We start from the raw sequence: 19,165 nt of genomic DNA, 5'->3' as shown, positions 1-19,165 counted from the left end.
AGCATTTTTGGAACACATCCTCTTTCTTTTTCAGTAGTGATATTGAGATAATGTACAACACAGAGTAAAGTTTATGTTACCAAAATTCATTCCTTGAGATGAGTGTCAGTAGGTTAATATCATTGTAGGGATGTTGTGGAGAACTCCAGTGTAAATTGTTTTGCCATAAGAATTTTTTCTCAAAAATCTCCTTCTTGCTGCCTAAAGTATCTGTGTTCACACAAAACAAATCCCCTTACCAGTGAGTAAAATACTTTCTTCATAAAATGTGGCCTATTCTCAAGCTGTCTTTCCTGTGCCCTGATTTCTGACTCTCTGTGACTTCCCTATAATAAAGCTGTTGCTTTATAATGCTCAAGGTATACCTCAAAATGATAGTGCTGTGTTTATGACTGAGTGTGGTTTGCACTGGTAAAAGTCCTGATTCTTTGTCATGGGCAACTGAAAATAAAACACTGGAAAACATAATAAGCAGATGTTCTTCTTGCCACAGCTGTTCTGAAGTGCTGCAGTATTTACACCGCAGAACTGTCCCTTTCTTCGTATGATCAAGGCTCTTGTATTATTAGAGATGTGTCAAGCCATAAAGCTCATTTCAGCCTCTTCAGCTGTGTCTGTTACCTTTACATGTGAGAAGCAGGAAATGACTACAGAGCACAACATCCCGCAAAGGATTATGATTGGACTTGCCTGCTTGTGTTTTGGCATTGCTCGGAGGCTGCTGTGAAGTTTTAGTATTGCACTGTGCAAGGTTTGATGCAGAATGCAAATTACTCAGTTTGCACTCCTAATATTACAGAGCTGATGGATCATTTGCCCAACTGGCTTTGCCTGAGAGCAAGCTGTGAGAGGTGATTGTCATACTTCTGATTTTGATGATTCTTATGCACTAAGAGGTGGCAAAGTTATCTCAGTGCTCACGTTCCTTGTCACATGATGATCTGGCTTCCCTGTAACAATAATGAATTAGTCATTTATACCAGCACATCTGGCTTGACCTGGGTGTGTTATTTATTGCTCAGATGCTGACACGGTCTGACAGCTGAGTGGTAGACAAGCTGTGGTGACATACTGTTTACTGTAGGATGTGACACAGATCTGAAAAATACCTCTTTAGATGCGGTTGTTTTTTTATTATTTGAATTGCCTCTTAGCTTTGTAGTTGTTGACACTGCTAGCACGCGTTTTATTCAGCCCCCCCCCCAAAAAAAAAAAATCACAGAAGTCCTTAGAATATGGTTGCACCAAAAACTGGTTAAAAATATATTGAATATGGTTTTGCATGCACCAAGATACAGGGTGGCCAACTTTAGCTTTCAAGTTAAAGTAACTTTCCTTTTTGACTGCCAATATGGCAAGATCACCAAGGCCAAGCCAATTTCACATGATAATTGTAAATGTGGTGGCCTCACTAGGCCAGGTATTCTAACCTATAGACGATTGAACATAGGAGAAAGTCACTTTGTCTATAGATAAGAATATGTGTCTGGGAAGATGCAAACAAATCCAGTTCATGGGTATGAATATTTAACTTGTCTCTGTCACATTACACAGACATAACTGACTATAAAATCATGGTTTGTAGAGTGAAAATAGTTCAATGACAATCTGGAAGTGATTTTGACACTCCTTTTCTGATTGCAATCAACCACTTGGGTTAACACTTCTGAGTTTGCAACACATGCTTTAACACACAAAGCTAACTCAGCTCATTACAACTACAATTACTACTGTTTGAAGGCTTGGCTGCACAAGTTATTGGTTTCTAGCTACTGTCAGCCATGCTGAAAGACCAATGAGAAATAGCAGGTCAGCCTCAGTTCCATTATTCTACCATAGCCCACTCTGCTAATTATTAAATGCTATCCACTCTGACTGGGATGATGAAGGATAACCCCATGCATATAATCAGAACAAAAAGTTTTTTTAGAACATTTGCCAAAATCAGCACTACAGAATTGGTGGCTACTGACTGATTTGCTAAAAGGTAAAGATGTCTTTTTTTTTTTTTTTTTTGGTTGTCATACTTGCAGATTTATTTTTAATATTAATGGTAAGAAAACAAGTATTAGCATACTGAAGGATAGGAAACTTCACAGAATTTTTCCAGTGAGGTACATCATCTTGGACCAGAGCTGAGTTTTATGTTATTTGGTGCATGGAAGGGTCATTTTGCTGAATTTGGCTATGGAAAAATTGTATTCAGCATCTCTTGATACCATTGCTCCTTGGGAAGGTTTGAAGCTCTTTTGGATTTTTGTTCCTTCCATGCTGATTTGCAGAGAGGAAATTTCTCTTGCTGGCTGGTATATTGGTATGGTAGCATTTCTTGGGGAGAGAGGGATGTTGTGGCCAGAGGAAGGTAACAGTCCTCTCTATTAATCTAATTTCTCTTCTGTGGAGCAATTGCACTGAGAGATGTGTCTTACACACCTCTCAACAAACTCCCAGCTCTTTTCACCATGTCTTTTCTTCTCTATAAGATAAGCTGTGGAGAAAAAAATCTCTGCTTGCCCAGGCTGGTGTTTCTCCATCTGTCACTCCCTTGGGAGATGTTTCAGAGAAAGTTTTGATGTGGGATTCCCAGGGTGACCCTGGACAGGGCTGGTGTACTGTCCTGCAGAACCTGAATCTAGGGTGGGTGTTCCCCACAGCCCCTACCAGGAATGAATTAGAGTGTTTCAATCTTGTAAGTGATACTTTTTAAAGTAAACATCCCTGGGTTCCTGTGATGTGTAACTAATGGAGTGCTAAACTCTCAGGGCTGGTTTAAGACTCAGAAAATACATGTGTTGCCAATCCATCATGTTCCTAATACTAATTAACATAGCAGGGACACAAGAAAGCCCCAGAACCTGCGCCCATTACCCAGCTCACATTACCACTCTATAACAGTCCCTCTATTGACCTAACAAAAGTACACATTGGAAAAATGAGATGTGGTCTTTTCTGACTCAGCTAGACTTACTAAACTGAAGAAGAGAGCTGAGGACTCTCATTTATTATTGTCCATTACTATTCTGGTATATCATGGAACAGAGTTCTCAAATAGTGTACAATGAGTTTTCTAATTTTGCTAGTATCTGTGTGTGATACCTGCTGCTAGGCAGGCAGCCCTAACAGAGGCAGAGCAGCTACTGATTTGTAGAGTGATGTTGTGTGTGTGTGGGGGCACCTTCTGCTCCTGCACAAATGAAAATAAGATCTTATTTGTTGATTTGCATCCTTTTTTTTTTTTTTTTTTTTTTTTGCAGTTAAGTTGAAATTAAAAGCTTAATGTAAACCTTTACTAATATGATTATCCCAGGCTTAAAGTAGTTCCTCAGCAGAAAAGGCTGAAAAGGAATAATAGAAATTTAATTAAAATTCATTCTTGACTATATGAACATTTATTTTTAGGTCCTAGGAATTTTTTTTTCTTGTACTGAAAGACAGTGACATCTCTGCAATTCCTTGCAATATGCTCCTTTTAATGTATGGCAATTCCACTGATTTTAAAGATGCATGATGTATAGCCAAAGATAATCTGGAAGGAATCTGGACAGCAAGAGATTATCACATTTATGTTGCAGTTGTCCGTAAGTGGATGCAGTCTGGCTTTGTGGAAGCCGTGGGCGAGCTGCTGTTTACTTCCACAATTTCATGGTTGGGATTTTATGGTGCTTCTCTCTGAACTCAGTAGAGCTCACTTCTAGCACTTGAAGCTTAGGTGTATGTCCTGCTGTTGCACATCATTTGGTGTGCTGATTATAAATAGCATTAGTTTGATCATTATGGCATGAAAATCTGGTATGGTGTTGGAGTGATGCCCAGTTTTGCAGGTAAGTACACCACAACAAATGACTTGGGCCTTGGGTACATCCTCACGTGTTTTACTTGGTAAAAATTTTAGATTATTAAATTTTTTTTCCTGAACTAGTTATGTGTGAGTATCTTGCTATCATAAATGTATTTAAAATGGTTTTCTCATCACTATTTAAAAGAGGGAGCTAGTAATTTATAGCTATATATCCTCTCTCAGTTGTGTGTCATCCAAGTCTCTTGTACGTGGTTAAACCAGATGGGTTCAACTGAATGGACATTCTGTCTGACGTGCTAGTGTTCCTGTGCTGCAGGCTGCTACAGGATAGAAATTGTCCCCTACAGACTAGAAAAGTGTTCCTAAGGACAATATCCCTTGCGTGGAAGTCACAGAGGAGATGGAGATATGCAGAACAAAGACAGCAAGGAAGTTCAGACCCAGCTCTGTGGTACAGCAGCTCCTCTTACCTCCTTTATTAGCTGAATGGTCAAAGAAGATGTGAAAATAAATTCTTGAAGCCCAGAGTTTTGTGGATCATACTGCCAGTGAACTGCAGTGCAGGCAGAATCTCTGATCAGCATGTTGTCTTCTCTTTTAAGGCAAAATGAATTGAATATGGACCTTACCCAATTTCCCTGGCAGCTGGCACAGGAGGTTTTCTACTGACATCAACAGAACTGGTTGAAGACCTTTACTCCTAGAACTGGTTAATTTTATGCACTGAATGATGTGACACTTTGCATAGTTGATATGATCTTGGATGTCCACAGACCATGAATTACCTAAGTGTCACAGATATTAAATCATGAAGTAGATGACAGTGTCCTCTCTATGTCATATGATCTTAGTGCACTTTGTGGGATAGTCACTTTTATTATTGCCAGTAATCATAAGTGCTGAAAAAGTACCATAAGTAAAATAGCATTTTAGAGTACAATGCATCCAATGTTCTTAATATATATATATATACACATCTGCAATATGTTAGACTCATGCCCATTTAATCTCAAGGATTTCAATGGGGTGTCTGTGTGGAATGAAGGGAAAAGTTTGATCCCAGAATACTCAATGGCCGCATCTTTTGGGAACACTTTATGCTTTGGATTTTCACCTAGATTTGTGTTTATAATAATAAACACATCATTTATTAAATATATATTTATAATAAAGTCCATGCTATCAATGGTCTGTCTATTGTACGAATAATTTCATTACTACTTGCTTTCTCTTTGATGATTTCAGAAAAACTGAGCATCCAGATAAATCTGACATGTGAGTATGTTTTGATAAATGCCTGGTAAGGTGCTCTCTGCCTAGGGACATGATTAGGATCTATTCCAGTAATCAAATTAAAGCCTGTCAACGAGCAGGTGTTCTGTGCCAGATAGACTGAGCTCCTTGGTTGTGGAGTTACAGCACAAGCTTGTTTGATTTTCAGGGTTTGTTCTTATAAAGATGGATTGTAAAATCATTTTGAAAGCTTTAGTGTAAATGTCACAGGTGATGGTGTAGCCCATCTTCCCTTATGAGAAGAAATGGGTTGAAGCAGTTACAGGTCCTGTATTCCTCTTCCTGGATATAAATCAAAACAAGAATGGATACTTCAATTCATCTCACTTCTGTGATGGGACAAATGCACAAGATCAGGAAAATGTACCTCTGCCTGGTAAGAGTGTGTGTAAAACCACTTCTTAGCCACTGCAACCAAGAATGCACCAATAGCAGGGCAAGAGGAGCAGCAAATGAGATTGCCCTAAATGTCCCATAGCAGGTAGGTGTTGTGTCCAGCTAGGGCACCAGGCTCTCCTCCTGTCATGGCAATACCACCCCTTCAGAAGCTGATGTTTGTATTGCCTCTGGGAAGAGCCAGAGTGTTGCAGATAGGTAGAACTTTACAAAAGGATGGCCTTGTAAAACCATGGCTCACTCCTGTTACTTTGGCTATGTAGAAAAGGCTTCTGGGAGTGACTCAGCTGAATCAGAGATAGAAAAACAAGTTATATAATCATTGTGTGTTAACATCATTGTGCATGGTGGTTGGTTGGATGATGTTTGTTGTATTTCAGAAGTATGCTTACTGATAAAAACCTAACTGCTTAAAAAGGCCTGGTTTAGCAATAAAGTGCTCTCTTTTGCTCCTGCCTGGGGACTCTGTGTGTCTCTGCTTCCTCACACCAGAGGTCCCAATGATGGCAGCTGAGATAAAGGTTGGAAGGAGTCATATTCATCCCCTCTCTAAAATACTTAGTAGGAATGTTGTAGAGACCAAGTGTGGCATACTGAAAATTTGTGCCAGTATGTTTGGGGTACTTAAAACACCTCCAATGAAAGGGTTCTATTTACAGAGTCCTAAAGATGCACATTTCTACTGCTGTCCTCTGTATGCTTACTGATTCTCTCAGATTCTCCCCTTGCTGTTGCTGAATCTAGCCTCAAATAGCTAAACAGATGTGCAGAAGTACTAGCCAAAGAAGAAGAAAATAAAAATGTAATTTTAAAAGGGCTCTGATTTTATTTGTATAGTAGCAGAAATCTCTTCTACCTCAAATATCACCTTAAATCTTGTGGGAGGGGACTCTGCATCCAAAAATGCTTTCTTTTAATTATGAGAGGAATTTAAGACACATCAGCATCATGTTTGCTGTACTGAGAGTACATCTCTTGCTGTTTTCCCAACTGATGTCCAAGAATCATGGGAGTGAGAGTTCTCAGTACCTCCCTGTATCCATGTGCCAGATAGACTGAACTCCTTGGTTGTGGAGTTACCGCACAAGCTTGTTTGATTTTCAGGGTTTGTTCTTATAAAGATAGATTGTAAAATCATTCTGAGAGCTTTGGTGGAAATGTCACCGGTGATGGTGTAGCCCATTGTGTTTTCAGTCAATTTTCAGAGAGCCCAATTGTCTTGCATTGACTCTGCCATGCTGTGAGTGCTGAGATTCACATCCTCTCTGTCTACCACCTCAGGGATCTGTATATTCCATAGTAGATCCACAATGAGACAGAGTCTGATACTTGTATTAGTATGGTACAATAGCCCAATCTAAAAATGGTTATACAAGCTTTCTTGCTAACTGGAGTGTAATAGGTGTGGCCTGGATACCCAGATGGATCATGTGGCCTGAGTCTGGCTGTCTGGCCAGCTTGTTTTACCTGATATATTGCCAGATTTTGATGCTGTTTTTCATGCTGACCGCTACCTCAGGTCATCCTAATAATTTCAGTAAGGCTGCTCAGAGACTCCAATGCTACAATCTGGCTAGATGGAGTTATATGATGGAATTTTTACTGCTAAGCACAGCATACCCTACCTAATTTCTTTGATTTAGCAGGTGTCTTATTGGCATTTAAAATATTTTGCATACGATTATATTGCATCCTGAAGAAAGAAAAACAAAACAAAACACCACAAACCAGTTAATTAGTAAGACTTTTTACTGCTCTGTTAAAATATGGCAATCAAAAAGACAATTTATGTTGCAGAGACTTGACATTTAATTTCCAGGACTGCAAAATAAACCCCCAACCTCTACACTTTCTGCATCTGGTTGACATTTGAATAAAACTGCCAGAGTGCAAACAAATTTTGAGAAAACATCTCCAGCAAACTTTGCATTGACTCTAAAAATATTCTTGGCTAAGTTACTTTTTAAGGCCATATGTTGAAAAAAGAAGAAACCCTGAAACTTCACTAGAATTTATTGCAACAAGAGATTTGCCAAACTGCTTAAGACATTTGGGAAGATTATAGTGAAGTATATTAGTTGCTGACTTGACAATTTGCTGTGCTCACTGCTTGCATAGTGGATTCGTGATATTTATGCTGAGAGCTGATCCAACTTTGTAGTACATTTTAGCAAGAGACCTGCCAAATGTCTACTGGCCTGTTAAATGCTGGCAAACCAAAGGTCAGCCTTGTTTATGAGCCACAGTAAAGCTGCTATGAATGGCACACAAACACTCCTCATGCCTTTTTTTTTTTTTTTTTCTTTTTTAAATTCAAAATTTTAGCACAAAATTGGACGGGGTTGTGTTTGGACTAATTTTGACTTATAGTCTATCTAGTCTGCCCTCATATCCCCTGGCCATAAATCTGGAGGCTGCAGAAAAGGCAGTTCTATTTTACTGAAATGTGTTCTTGCTTCAACAAATGACCACAAAGACTGTGTGGTCCTGTTTTCAGAGGCCAAATTGTGCCCCCTTGGTACATCCCCAATGAGCAGGCAGAGTCTCCAATCACTGAGGCCTAAATTGCCCTTCTCTTATAGTTTATTTGTCTCCCTTCATGGGAGCTCATCCCTTCAGCTGCCAGGGTGAGAAGGATTGTAAATGGAAAACTCTGTGGCACCCCATGCTGAATCCAAAGCTGTCTATGTCCATGTGAATCTTTCTGTTGAAGACTCTGGACTGCCTGCCAGACTTTCACTAGCTGTGTCAGAAGTGGAATTTCTGCTCTGTTCACCTGAACTGCTTTTGATATCATTCCAGTTTAGTAGGACAGAAGATTATCCTGGTACGATAAGCAAGTCTTCCTATAAAGAGGCTAACCCTTGCCCTCCTTGCCAAAGCAAACAAAGGCAGTGGTATTACTGTCATGTTCAAAAAATTTTTCTTCCATATCATGCTATAGAGAATACATAACCTCAGCATTTCTTACCTTTTTATAATATGTATTTATTATATTTATTTGAATGGCATATAGGAATAACAGAAAATCCATCCTCTGACTCTGTACCTACACATCTGTTAGGCAGAAATTAAATGATCATTTAAAACAAAACAAAAAACCCACAAAGCCCCAGAGAACCCATATATCCAAACAGAAAAACTTACTTATTTAAAACGTTCAATCAGTTTAACTTATTTAAAACATACAATCGATTTAGAAAGGTCTATGTCATTAATAAAAATCTTACCCAGGTTTATTTTAGTGTTAGGGTTTACTTAAATGTTATTGACAAGAGACAGATGGAGTCTTATATACATATATATAAAATTCACATTTTAATAAAAAAAAAAACTGCAAAAGAAATACGGGAAAAGGTGATATCTTCGTGTTTTTTTTTTTTTTTTTTTTTTTTTTTTTTTTTTTTTTTTTAAATCTTTTCCCCTATCCCACTCCCCTACTTCCCGCAGTTGAGATCACCCGCGAAGTGTCAGCATCTTCACTGTAGCAAATATACAGTAACGCGCGAGGAGAACCGCTTCGGTCCGGGCCCGATTCTGGTCCGGATCAGGGCGCCACCTGCGCAGCCATGGCGGGAACCCCGCCCTGGCACCGGGACCCGGAGAGGGCAAGGAAGGGGCCGGCGGGCGGAGCGCGGGCAAGGGCAATTTGTTTCAGATTAAACGGTAATATCTCTGAACTAACAAGCGGCTGGGATCGCCCGCGTTTGTCATTGCAATCTGCCCTCGACGGCGAGGAGAGAGGGCAGGATCAAAGCATTCCTCCGGAGAAATTGCGCCCGGAGTTGCCGTTTGGTTAGCCTGCCCTAACCTCGCTAATAAATTTCGCCGGGGAAGGGAGGGCTGGGGAGGCCAGGCGCGGGGAACTGCGACACTTGCACCTGCACCTGCCCGCAGAGCCATGATGCAAAGCAGGACGGAGCGCTGGTTGCCTTCGGGAGAGGCGAGCGTCCGCCTCGGGAAGGGCGCTGCCGCAAGAAGCATAGCCCCCGCCGCCGCCTGCGAGGCCTGAGGACCCATCCCCGGCCCTCGTCAGGGTCTGGCACACCCCCACCCCGCCTTGGGCAGCGCAGCTCCGGGGGGGACCCCGACGGCAACGCACGGGGAGCGGATAGGCAAGGGCGAGGGTGCGCGACGGAGGCTCCGGAGGAGCCCCGGAGCACCTCTGCAGCCCTGGCGGCGGGTCTCGGCCCCGGGCCCCGCAGGCACCAGGGCTGACGCAACAGCGGGGAGTTGTGCTGGGAAGGCTGTGCGGGGCAGGTAGATTCACAGCTGCACATCGCAGGCTTCAAAGGCTCCCCTGCATGGAAATCAGCACCTTTCCCAGTACGGCACGGCGCCGCATCTGCTCATGTCAGCTCACAGCGGGCATGGCTGACACCACGAAACAAAGAGGAGGAGTGAGTAGGAGAGGCAGTGCCTTATATCACTTTCCGCCTTCTCCCGCGGGTACGTCCCGCCGGAGGACGGCACTGACACCTCTTCTTCCAGACGGGAGAGAGAGGAGTGGCTGGAGGGGAGCTCAAAAGCGCTGCGGAGCCGAGCGCAAACAACAGGACCAGAAGAAAGTTATACAAACACGCTTTAAAATCGTGGCTGGGTTTCACAGCTCCCTGTGGATAAAGTAAACAGGAGGCGAACTGTTTTGTAATTTACTCCAGCGGACCGCAGAATCGTATTTTGTAATTTGGTGTCGGTTTACAGACAAAGGCGACTTCTGTTTCCTAACCTAGCAGGTCCTTTGTCATGCTTGTGCCTTTTAAGAGGGACCCCAAGGGGGAAAGTGGAATTCCTTGGGTATTTGCCTTTTAGTCATGCCTGTAAGTCAAACAGTAGCCGGGCTTTCTTTTGAGATGAATAATACCTGCCGTCGGGGGATGCGCTTCCTTCTCACCGCTCTCCCGACGGTGCCGCCCGGGGAGGTGCCTCCCCGGGAACAAACCCTCCCTCCTTCCTCGCGGGTGCCCGCAGCCCACGGGGCGAAGCGGAGGGTTGGCGCCCTGTCTGGGCTGCAGCGGAGGTCGGAGCCTCGGGCGCCGGGACCCCGCCGGCTCACACAGCCGCCCGCCTGAGCTGCCCGCCTGCGCCACTCGTCTGGTGGCTTTTGTCCCGAAGGCCTGCAAGGGCAGGGTTTTTCCGTGCCGAACCGGTGGCCGACAGCTGGTCCGTGTGCTTACCGTGAGTAGATGCCCGTGTTTAATATATACACGAATACTGTCAGTATGTATTACAAACACGCACTTCTTATGGAAAGAGCAAAATATTTCCCCTTTTTAGGAAACTAGTTTCGGCCATAGGTTCTGCATATAGTTAGATTTCGATCAGAACACACTAGCGGGAAACTAACGTTTCCCCACATGCCTTTAATATTTTTCTTCCTTGGCAAAATCAGTTTAAATTCACCAGTATTTCCCCTGCCCGGTGCTGAACGCGGCCGAGGTGTATTCTGTCCATTTCTGCCTCTTGTGGAAATTCTATTTTCACTGGCGGAAGCACGGAGCTCTAGCCTCTCCGTTTCTCGACTGAAATTTTGTGGGTCACAATTTCGATCGCTCTGTGACTGGGGAGACAAAGGACATTACCCAGCTCCCAAAGAGCAGTCTCTGTCAGGGAGGGGCAGGAATAAAGTTACTTATGCGAAATAATGTTAGTTAGGGGAAAACCTCAGTGGTCCGTGGAAAACGTTCCCTCTGAAGGAAGGGAATGCTAGAAAACAGAGTAATTTTCCTCGCCTGAATTCCCGAAGGGAAAGGATCCCGCCACATTTTCAGACTCGGAAAAAAAGTCCATTACTACGCGTACCTACCCGCTCCAGTAACGGGTCAAGCAACGGAAAGGACCGCAAACGAAAAACGCGGTGGCTGAGGCTTTTAAACCCTCGGCCCCGGCCCACTCCTCGGGTAGAGGGACGCCGCTCGCCTGCGGAGCGGGTTTCTTAGCTGTCACCATCACGAGCACTACCGTCTTTTCTCCCTCCCTTTCCTCTCCCGCTCCTTTTGACGTCCCGCAATGAAAGCTCACCAGCTCATCGCCCACTCCCGTTTCGCGCCGCGCCCGCCGGCGCCCACGAGCGGGCGGCGGGCACCGGCTCGGGGGGCGGGGCTGAGGCCGCGCCGACCAATCGGAGCAGCGGCTGCGGGGCGGGCGCCCAATGGGCGGCGCGGGCGGCGGCGGCGGGCGCTGATATCGCGGCGGGCGGCGGGGCAGGCGCAGCGCGGTGCCATCCCCGGCCCCGGTGCGGCCAGCGCGCACCCACAGACGCGCACCGCACGGCCGCCCCGCCACGCAGCCGTTCCCCCCGACGGCGCAGCGTCCCGGTTGTCGGGGAGTCTTAAGCACCAGGTGCGGGGATCGGGAGTTTCTTGTCTCCGGCCGGTCTGAGGTAGCGGCCCTTGCGAACTGCGAGGAGCTGAGGGGCTGCGTGCTTCCTGAACCACCTGCCTTTGGTAAGTGCAGTGTGCAGAAGCAAGGACAGAGAGGTCTTGTGGGAGCAGGTGGGGGTCGGAAGATGCAACTTCCGCAGAGAGCTCTAGGAGCTCATACTACCTTTGGTTGCTGGAGCGGACAGCGGCGATGTGTGACGTTCAGCTGGCCTCTGCCGGTATCCCAGGTTTGAGCGCAGCTGGCAGGAGGGTTCTCAGGATCCTGTAATAAGCAGGACCCTGTTAAGACCGGACAGAGCCGTAGCGCTACAGCGCGAGGCATTTCCCTGGGACGGTTCCTCCCGCATCCTTCGCTGCAGGAGACGACTCCTGCCTGCGGCGGGCTATCAGAGTTCTCCGCAAGCCGCGCCGGGAGGGAAGGAGGTGGAAGAGGGAAGTGTCCGTCGTGGCTAAACTGGGCCTCGCGCGGGTCGTGCGCAAGAGACCCGAGAGGACGGTAAGGGGAAAGACGACATCCCAGGCGGGCGCTGCCGTGATTTCCCGACTGGGACGCATCTCGGCGGGGTGCAGGCAGGCACCTCGGAAGCCGGGCGTGCTCTGGCTGCCGTTCCGCCGCGGGGGCTGGAGGTCTGACCCCTCTCTTGCAGCTGTGCCGCTGAGGAGCTATGGCTGAGGAACGCGCTGGCGCCGACTGGGAGATCGACGTGGAGAGCCTGGAAGGGGAGCCGGACGAGGCACCCGGCGCTCCGCGCGGCAGCACCGGCCCAGAGGAGGAAGAAGAGGAGGAGGAAGGCGAGGAGGCACCGGCGGCCCCGCGGCGGGGCGAACCACGGAAGCTCAGCCGCACGCCCAAGTGCGCCCGGTGCCGCAACCACGGCGTGGTGTCGTGCCTGAAGGGTCACAAGCGGTTCTGCCGCTGGCGCGACTGCCAGTGCGCCAACTGCCTGCTGGTGGTGGAGCGGCAGCGCGTCATGGCCGCCCAGGTGGCGCTCCGACGGCAACAGGCCACCGAGGTGAGGGGGCACGGGACGCGGCGGGAAGGGACGGGACGGGACGGGCGGCCCCGGTCTGACGCGCCATCCGATCGCTCTCTTAGGACAAGAAGGGGCTGACGGGGAAGCAGGCAAGTCTGGAGCGCAAAGCTGTCTACCAGAGGCACGTCCGAACGCCCAGCCTCTTGGCGAAGAGCATCCTGGAAGGTAAGAGCATCCCATGCCTCTCCAACGGCTTCTCTCAGCCCTGCAGCACGGCTGGCAGGGGGCAAGCCCCGCTATGCCCAGGAAGACCCGCACCTCCCGTTCGAGGCGTGAAATGCAGCGTCCTTTCCCGAAATAGGCGTTAAAGCGCGCCCCGCTACCAGGGCCGGGTGACGGAGGCTCCTGCCGTTAGAGGTTGGAATCGATGTGGCAGAATTTCAGTTCCTTGCCCCCTCTGTCCAAAATAATGCCTGAAATGCTAGCAACGGTAGTTTGAAATTTGAGAGTTACTGTTACAAGCTGGCAGTCTTTTTACATTACTACCCAGCAGCGTTTTGCAGTGCAGGGTAATTTATTCACAGGGTACTTTATTTGCTGGTATTTTAATCGGCAAAAGAGTAAATAGATTATTTTTTTTTTCTTTTTATCTGAATGCCTAACACAGCAGGACTGTTTGCAACCTTATCAATAATAAGATCTGCAAAATAAGGTGCTTAATTTTTTCACTGTCGAAAATATTAACAGTAGAAGAATTATCTTTTAAAGATCATTATTTTAGTGAAAGGGTGTATTTCTTCCCCCACACCCGTTTGGGACTGTGCACATATTTATTCCTATGTTTGGTTTAATTACTTTCCAAACCATATCCCTATAAATCATTGTACTTCTCAATTAATTTTTTTTTTCTTAAATAGAAAGCTCTTTTCTTTGTCTGTTCAAGCTCAATTAATATTTAGTCCTTTTAGAAACCTCTAATTTACATCTACAGGTTTTTTTTTTTAAAATTCTTCTGTATTCTTTCCTCTAATTTATCTTAACTGTCTTTTTCTTTTCTCCTAGTTCTCCTTGGGATTTTCTACCATCTCTAGCAATGTGTACATAGTGATTCATCTTTAGAAAATAGAAAAGACACCAGATGTAGATATAGGTATCTTCCTTGGAAAAGGGGAAACGTGTATGAGAGGAATGGGGGTGAAAACAGGTAAAATCCTGTTCTCCTGACTCATGTAAATACTTCCATTAATTCAATGGAATTACTTGTCTGGGTAGAGCAAACAGGATTGGATCCTATCTGTTATATTAAATTAAGACAGGTAGCTTGGTAATTGAGTGCACTGGACACTGAATTTCTATGGTTTATTGAAGTTCTAGTTCATAAGAAATAAAATATTTGAATGCTTTCCATATGTGTTAAAAGTGAATGGTTATCTCTCTCCTTAAGCCTCATGATGAAATACCAATCATAACACACAGTAGGGCTTTGCCTTTTTTTTTTTTTTTCTCCCTCCTCAATCTGTTTGTCTGGAATTGCTTTTTAAAAAACTACTAATCAGCTAGCTTTGATGGATACTAAACATGTCAAAAAAGAAGAGCTTGCTTATCTGCACTGAGGAACTGAATGTGCCTGATCACTAAGCCTCTGTGTCATGGTGACTTCTGTAGGAGCTGATGGTAACCAGGGTCTGTGGCAACAGCACAGTGCTTGGTGGGACCGGCTCATGAAGCTGTTTTACAAACACAACTTTAATGTTTAAGTGGCTTAATTCCTAATGCTGCTTTGTTGTTTTAGGTTACCGCCCTATTCCAACAGACTCTTACCTGGGAGGGAGCTCACCCTTGCCACCTCCTGTAAGTGACAGGATGAGAAAGAGACGGGCTTTTGCTGATAAGGAGTTGGAGAACATTATGCTAGAGAGAGAGTATAAAGAGAGAGATATGATGGAAGCTACACAAGCAGCTGCCCTTTTTCTCCCTAACCGTATGGTGCGTGGAGCTGAATGCAATTTGTATAAAACAGCCTTCAACACTACTCAAGCTGATAATGCAAACAAGGAATTTTCCAATTTTTTACCAACCTGCCTTGACCTAACAATGCAGTATTCAGGACCTAGCAACATGGAACTAATTTCTTCAAATGTCAGTGTAGCTACTACCTACAGGCAGTATCCCCTGTCTTCTAGGTTCTTAGTGTGGCCAAAATGTGGTCCCATTAATGATGCTCTCCTCTACCAGCAATGCCTGTTAAATGCTACTGCTGTCCAAGCTCTCAAACCTGGGACAGGTTGGGATGCCAGGGTCTCACAAAGTCAGGACTGTCCAAACACTGAGCATGACATTATGCCTCCAAAACTGGAAAATTCATTTGTTCTGACTCACACACGAGACATTCAGCAGTCACATAATGAAATACTGTGCCATCATCAGGAAGCCCGTGAGAGGTCAGCTTTCTCTCCTCCAAAAAGGACTTTCTCCCAATTTTCTGATAAGGGTTCTCTGTCTCCTCAGGAACAGGCATTAAGCAAGATCAGCAAAAACAGTACCAAGCCCCCTCCACCGCTCAAGTACAGTGCATTTCAGTCACTGTTCCATCAGACGTTTCCTGACACTCAAACAGCAGAGTTAAGAATGTCATTTGTGAAGGAGACTTTTGAAGATGCTTCTAAGAAATACAGGGAGTGTGCTCTTAAAGAGAATCAAAAATACAAGTTTACTGTAGACAAATCTGCAAAAGACTTCTTTGGGGCCAAACAGGCCACAACAAAACTTTCAACAACTGAACCACTGTCATTTTCAGTTGAATCCATCCTTAAACGACCTTCTTCTGCTGTTACTAATGTGTCTGAATGAATGAACTTTACCTTCAGAGTAGAGAAGCTTTCTAAGCTTTGCTTTCTGCAGAATTGCTCCTGCCTGCAATTTTTAAAGATTTTTAAAGAGGAATTTCTGCATTAAATGGTAATGCTTTCTTTTATTTCAAAATGATGTACATAAATATGCATGTTTTCTGAAAAACAAATTTAATTTTTTAAAATTGAAACTGCATGTACAGACTGCAAAGTGTTTTTATTTTAAGCAGCCCTTCAAACCATTCAATAAAATGAGTTTACTTACAAGCATAGACTGATCTCTGTTGTGTCTCTAGCATCCTGCAGGCAAGTATGTCCTACTTTCAAAATACACTTTTTCTTTTATCTGCCATTATAAATGTACTTACTACTAAAGTTGCTGGAGTAAGCAGTCATTTCTCCTTTGAACTTCCAGCAACTATGAGAAGAGGTAACAACAGTTCATGTAGGCTAGTGTGAATTCACAAGACTTCTTATTTATGTAAGTGAGGTTTGGATCAGATTCCGTATGCCTTTCTTATTCTGAAGGAGTGCAGGCTAGCACAAAAGACTAGTCTATTCCACACCTCTGCATAAAACTTCAGTTACTAAAGCAGGAGAATTACTAGATTGGTTTTGAGGGGAATGGCTTCAGGGAGCTTTTGTTAAAAAGTCAGCATTTTTCAAAGTTCAGTTTTTGAATAAAATTCTGCTTTTTAGAATCAGTTTTTATATTTGTTTAATGTTCAATTCACTTTACTTCAAATTTCTACCCCCTTGAATAATTCCCTTCTGAGAACATTTCACTTTTGACCAGCAAAAACCTGAGATTCTTGGTTTTTGTAATTAAAATGTAATTGTAATTTGTAATTGAAATTACCCTCAGGCTGTAAAAATTATGCACAGAATCATTACTGCTAATGAGAAATCAAATAATGGCCTCTCAGTTTTTAAATCCCATGTCTGTGTGTAGGGGTAGAAAATAAAGATAGAAATAAAGGAGAATATCCAACAGAAATTATCTGAGAACTGAAATTGCCTCAGGGTTATGGGAAAAGACTTTGCTAGATCTCATTTTGACAGAGGTTGAAGCTTTCTAAAGTGGTGACCTTGTAAGTTTTTTCCCTATATGTAGCTGCCAGCACATCTAACTAGTGTTAACAGGCAATCCATTAATTACTTCCCCTCCTTTACATTTTAATCCCGTACACAGTGCTTCATCCAATTGAAAGGAGTTGATATTTGTTCTTAATTTTCATGGTTTTGAGGGTCAATTTCGGCTTGGTGTTTGTGAGCAGAAGGTAATTTTTTCTAATTTTATTACACTCTCTGCACAGGTTAAATGTTTATTTTGCCTGTGAATTCCAAATTCTGTAACTAAGTCATCTCTCTAAGTGTTTAGTGTTACTGTTGGGAGTGGTGTGGAGCACCAGGACCCTTTTTGTGTACCGGAGGAATCATCTGTCCAGAGTGCTTTTCTAAGCAAGTTTGTTAAAGCAACAGACAGGTTAGAGAAAACACATTTTACATAATGTGTAAATTTTTACATAACACATCTTACAAAGCTCATAAAAACTTTGTCAGGAATGTAAAAAAAGTTGTAATTTAAAATAATCTTGGGCACTGGCTAAAGTTTCATTTTTCAAATAATTCATACCAACATTTTCTTAGTTAAAAATAGGTTTCAAATACAGTGAGATGCTTTTAATTTTTTCAAAGTCTGTTTTTTATCCAGTTGCCATTAGAGGGAGTTTTAACTTGCTTGAGCTGAATCTGCTCGTGAATCTGTTTAGAAGTCAGACCAAGTTAAGCAGCTTTTACCTGCAATAAATGGAGAGATATTCCTCATAATTCATATTTGTTTGCTTTCACCACTGTTTCCTTCTTTGGCTTTGTTGAGCATTAAATGTTAGAAAGGAGTTTTACTTAAGCAGGACTTCCTTTGTTTTGAAAAATATGATTTGTTTTGGTTTTTGAGCTGCTGGTATAAACTAGGATCACAGATGAAAGAAAGTTCAACAATCTATATACTGAACCAATATCAGATACTGGAATTAGTCCCACATAAATATTTTTTTCTGCATGACAATATGTGCATCTAACATTGTTCAGTTTTACATCTGAAATATTTTTCGAGGCAATCACTTGTCTTTATTCATCTCCTAATAAAAGAGACCAGAAAACCAAAGCCCTCTGACAGACTGGTACCTCTTGACCCTTTTAAGAAAAAAATTGTACTGAAAAAATTCAAACCCTGAACATATATCAAGCATTTATATTTATAAGTATATATTAATATTTGTGGGTACACACACATCATGGTTTAACCCCAGCTGGCAAGTATGCACCATACAGCTGCTCACTCTCTCCTCCACTCTCTCCATAGTGGAGAGAAGAATCAGAAAAAAACCTGTAAAACTTGGGTCGAGATAAGAACAGTTTAATAGTTGAAACAAAATAAAACGTAATATCAGAAAGAACACCAACTACTATTGTGTAATAGTTGTAATGTCATAGCAATGAAAAGGAGAGAGACAGAGGAATAAAACTTAAGAGGGATAAGTGATGCAGAATACAATTGCTTACCACCCACTGACTGATACCCAGTCCATCCCCCAGCAAAAATCAGCCACTGGGCATGACATTCTGTGGTATGGAATGGCCCTTTGGCAGTTTGGGTCAATTGCCCAGGCCATGTGCCCTTACAGATTCTGGTGCGTCTGCTCGGTGCTAGAGCATGAGACTCTGAAAAGTCCTTGACTTTGGGGAAGAACTACTGAGCAAAAATGAAAACATCGGTGTGTTATCAACATTATTCTCATACTAAAATCAAAACAGAGCACTGTACCAGCTACTGAGAAGAAAATTAACTCTATCTCCCACACAAACCTGGGACAACACACTGTTATATATATATGTCCCAGATTTTTTACTCAAATCCTGGTCATCAGGAGATGAGTAAAATTTCTACTAGTATTTGAAAAAAATGAGATAAGACTTGGACAAATTGCTTGGATAACAAACAAGTGTCACTGGAGTCAGCATTTCTTACAGTCACTTGTTCATGTCTTGCTACAGTTCCATTACATCACCCTGTACTTTGTTTCCTTTTCTTTCTTAGACCCTGAGCCCTACTTCTCATTCATCTTTAAAGTTTGCTGCATCCCTAAGTTTTTTTGCTTTCCTTTATTAAAAATGTGTATAAAGTCTATTACACATGGGGAGGACGATTAGAAGCTTGAGCAAGATAGCATATACTTAGCATATGATTTTCCTCACACAGTTTTACAGTGGTTGCATAGCACTCTTTAAGCCATAAGCTTCACTAGAGCAGAAGCAGCCAAGTGTCTACATCTGCTGATGCAGCTGTGCAAATTCATGGAAAAGAGGAGAAGACATTGCTCTGAAATTGTCTAGCACTTACTGCAAGCCACTGTCTTGCTGGCAGTAAGACAGCTGGTAAAGTATCTTACAGTCCCCTGTACTCTCTGC

General features: G+C 43.6%; 1 protein-coding gene and 1 long non-coding RNA gene across 6 annotated transcripts; one reads left to right on the top strand and one right to left on the bottom strand.

Moving 5' to 3' along the window:
* Positions 1–10,709: 10,709 nt before the first annotated feature.
* LOC128782363 (uncharacterized) lies at positions 10,710–11,579 on the bottom strand. Its single transcript, XR_008428748.1, has 2 exons — positions 11,510–11,579; positions 10,710–11,042 (listed from the first exon to the last, which is right to left on the bottom strand). It is a non-coding gene; the product is annotated as an uncharacterized LOC128782363 (long non-coding RNA).
* A 125-nt stretch (positions 11,580–11,704) lies between these two features.
* DMRT2 (doublesex and mab-3 related transcription factor 2) lies at positions 11,705–15,932 on the top strand. 5 transcript variants are annotated; one of them, XM_053932662.1, is made up of 5 exons: positions 11,705–11,934; positions 12,519–12,884; positions 12,968–13,070; positions 14,638–14,696; positions 15,354–15,932. In XM_053932662.1, exons 2-5 carry the CDS (start codon positions 12,537–12,539, stop codon positions 15,693–15,695), a joined length of 852 nt encoding a protein of 283 aa, XP_053788637.1. In that variant the 5' UTR covers positions 11,705–11,934; positions 12,519–12,536; the 3' UTR covers positions 15,696–15,932. The 5 variants fall into 5 exon arrangements, with proteins under 5 accessions (XP_053788637.1, XP_053788633.1, XP_053788632.1 ...); XM_053932658.1 differs by adding an exon at positions 12,231–12,367 and having other exon boundaries at positions 14,638–15,932; XM_053932657.1 differs by having other exon boundaries at positions 14,638–15,932.
* Positions 15,933–19,165: the final 3,233 nt, after the last annotated feature.

Source organism: Vidua chalybeata, chromosome Z, assembly GCF_026979565.1.
Source record: "Vidua chalybeata isolate OUT-0048 chromosome Z, bVidCha1 merged haplotype, whole genome shotgun sequence".
Classification (NCBI taxonomy): domain Eukaryota; kingdom Metazoa; phylum Chordata; class Aves; order Passeriformes; family Viduidae; genus Vidua; species Vidua chalybeata.
Note: the sequence above shows the minus strand (reverse complement) of the source record. Positions and strands in the feature narration are given on the sequence as shown.

What these genes read in the sequence shown, in the direction of transcription:
- DMRT2 (XM_053932657.1), top strand. Translation starts at nt 12,537, where the DNA reads ATGGCTGAGGAACGCGCTGGCGCCGACTGGGAGATCGACGTGGAGAGC. An exon ending in GACGGCAACAGGCCACCGAG is followed by an intron (nt 12,885 to 12,967) that starts GTGAGGGGGCAC and finishes TCGCTCTCTTAG; the next exon opens with GACAAGAAGGGGCTGACGGG. An exon ending in GGCGAAGAGCATCCTGGAAG is followed by an intron (nt 13,071 to 14,637) that starts GTAAGAGCATCC and finishes TTGTTGTTTTAG; the next exon opens with GTTACCGCCCTATTCCAACA.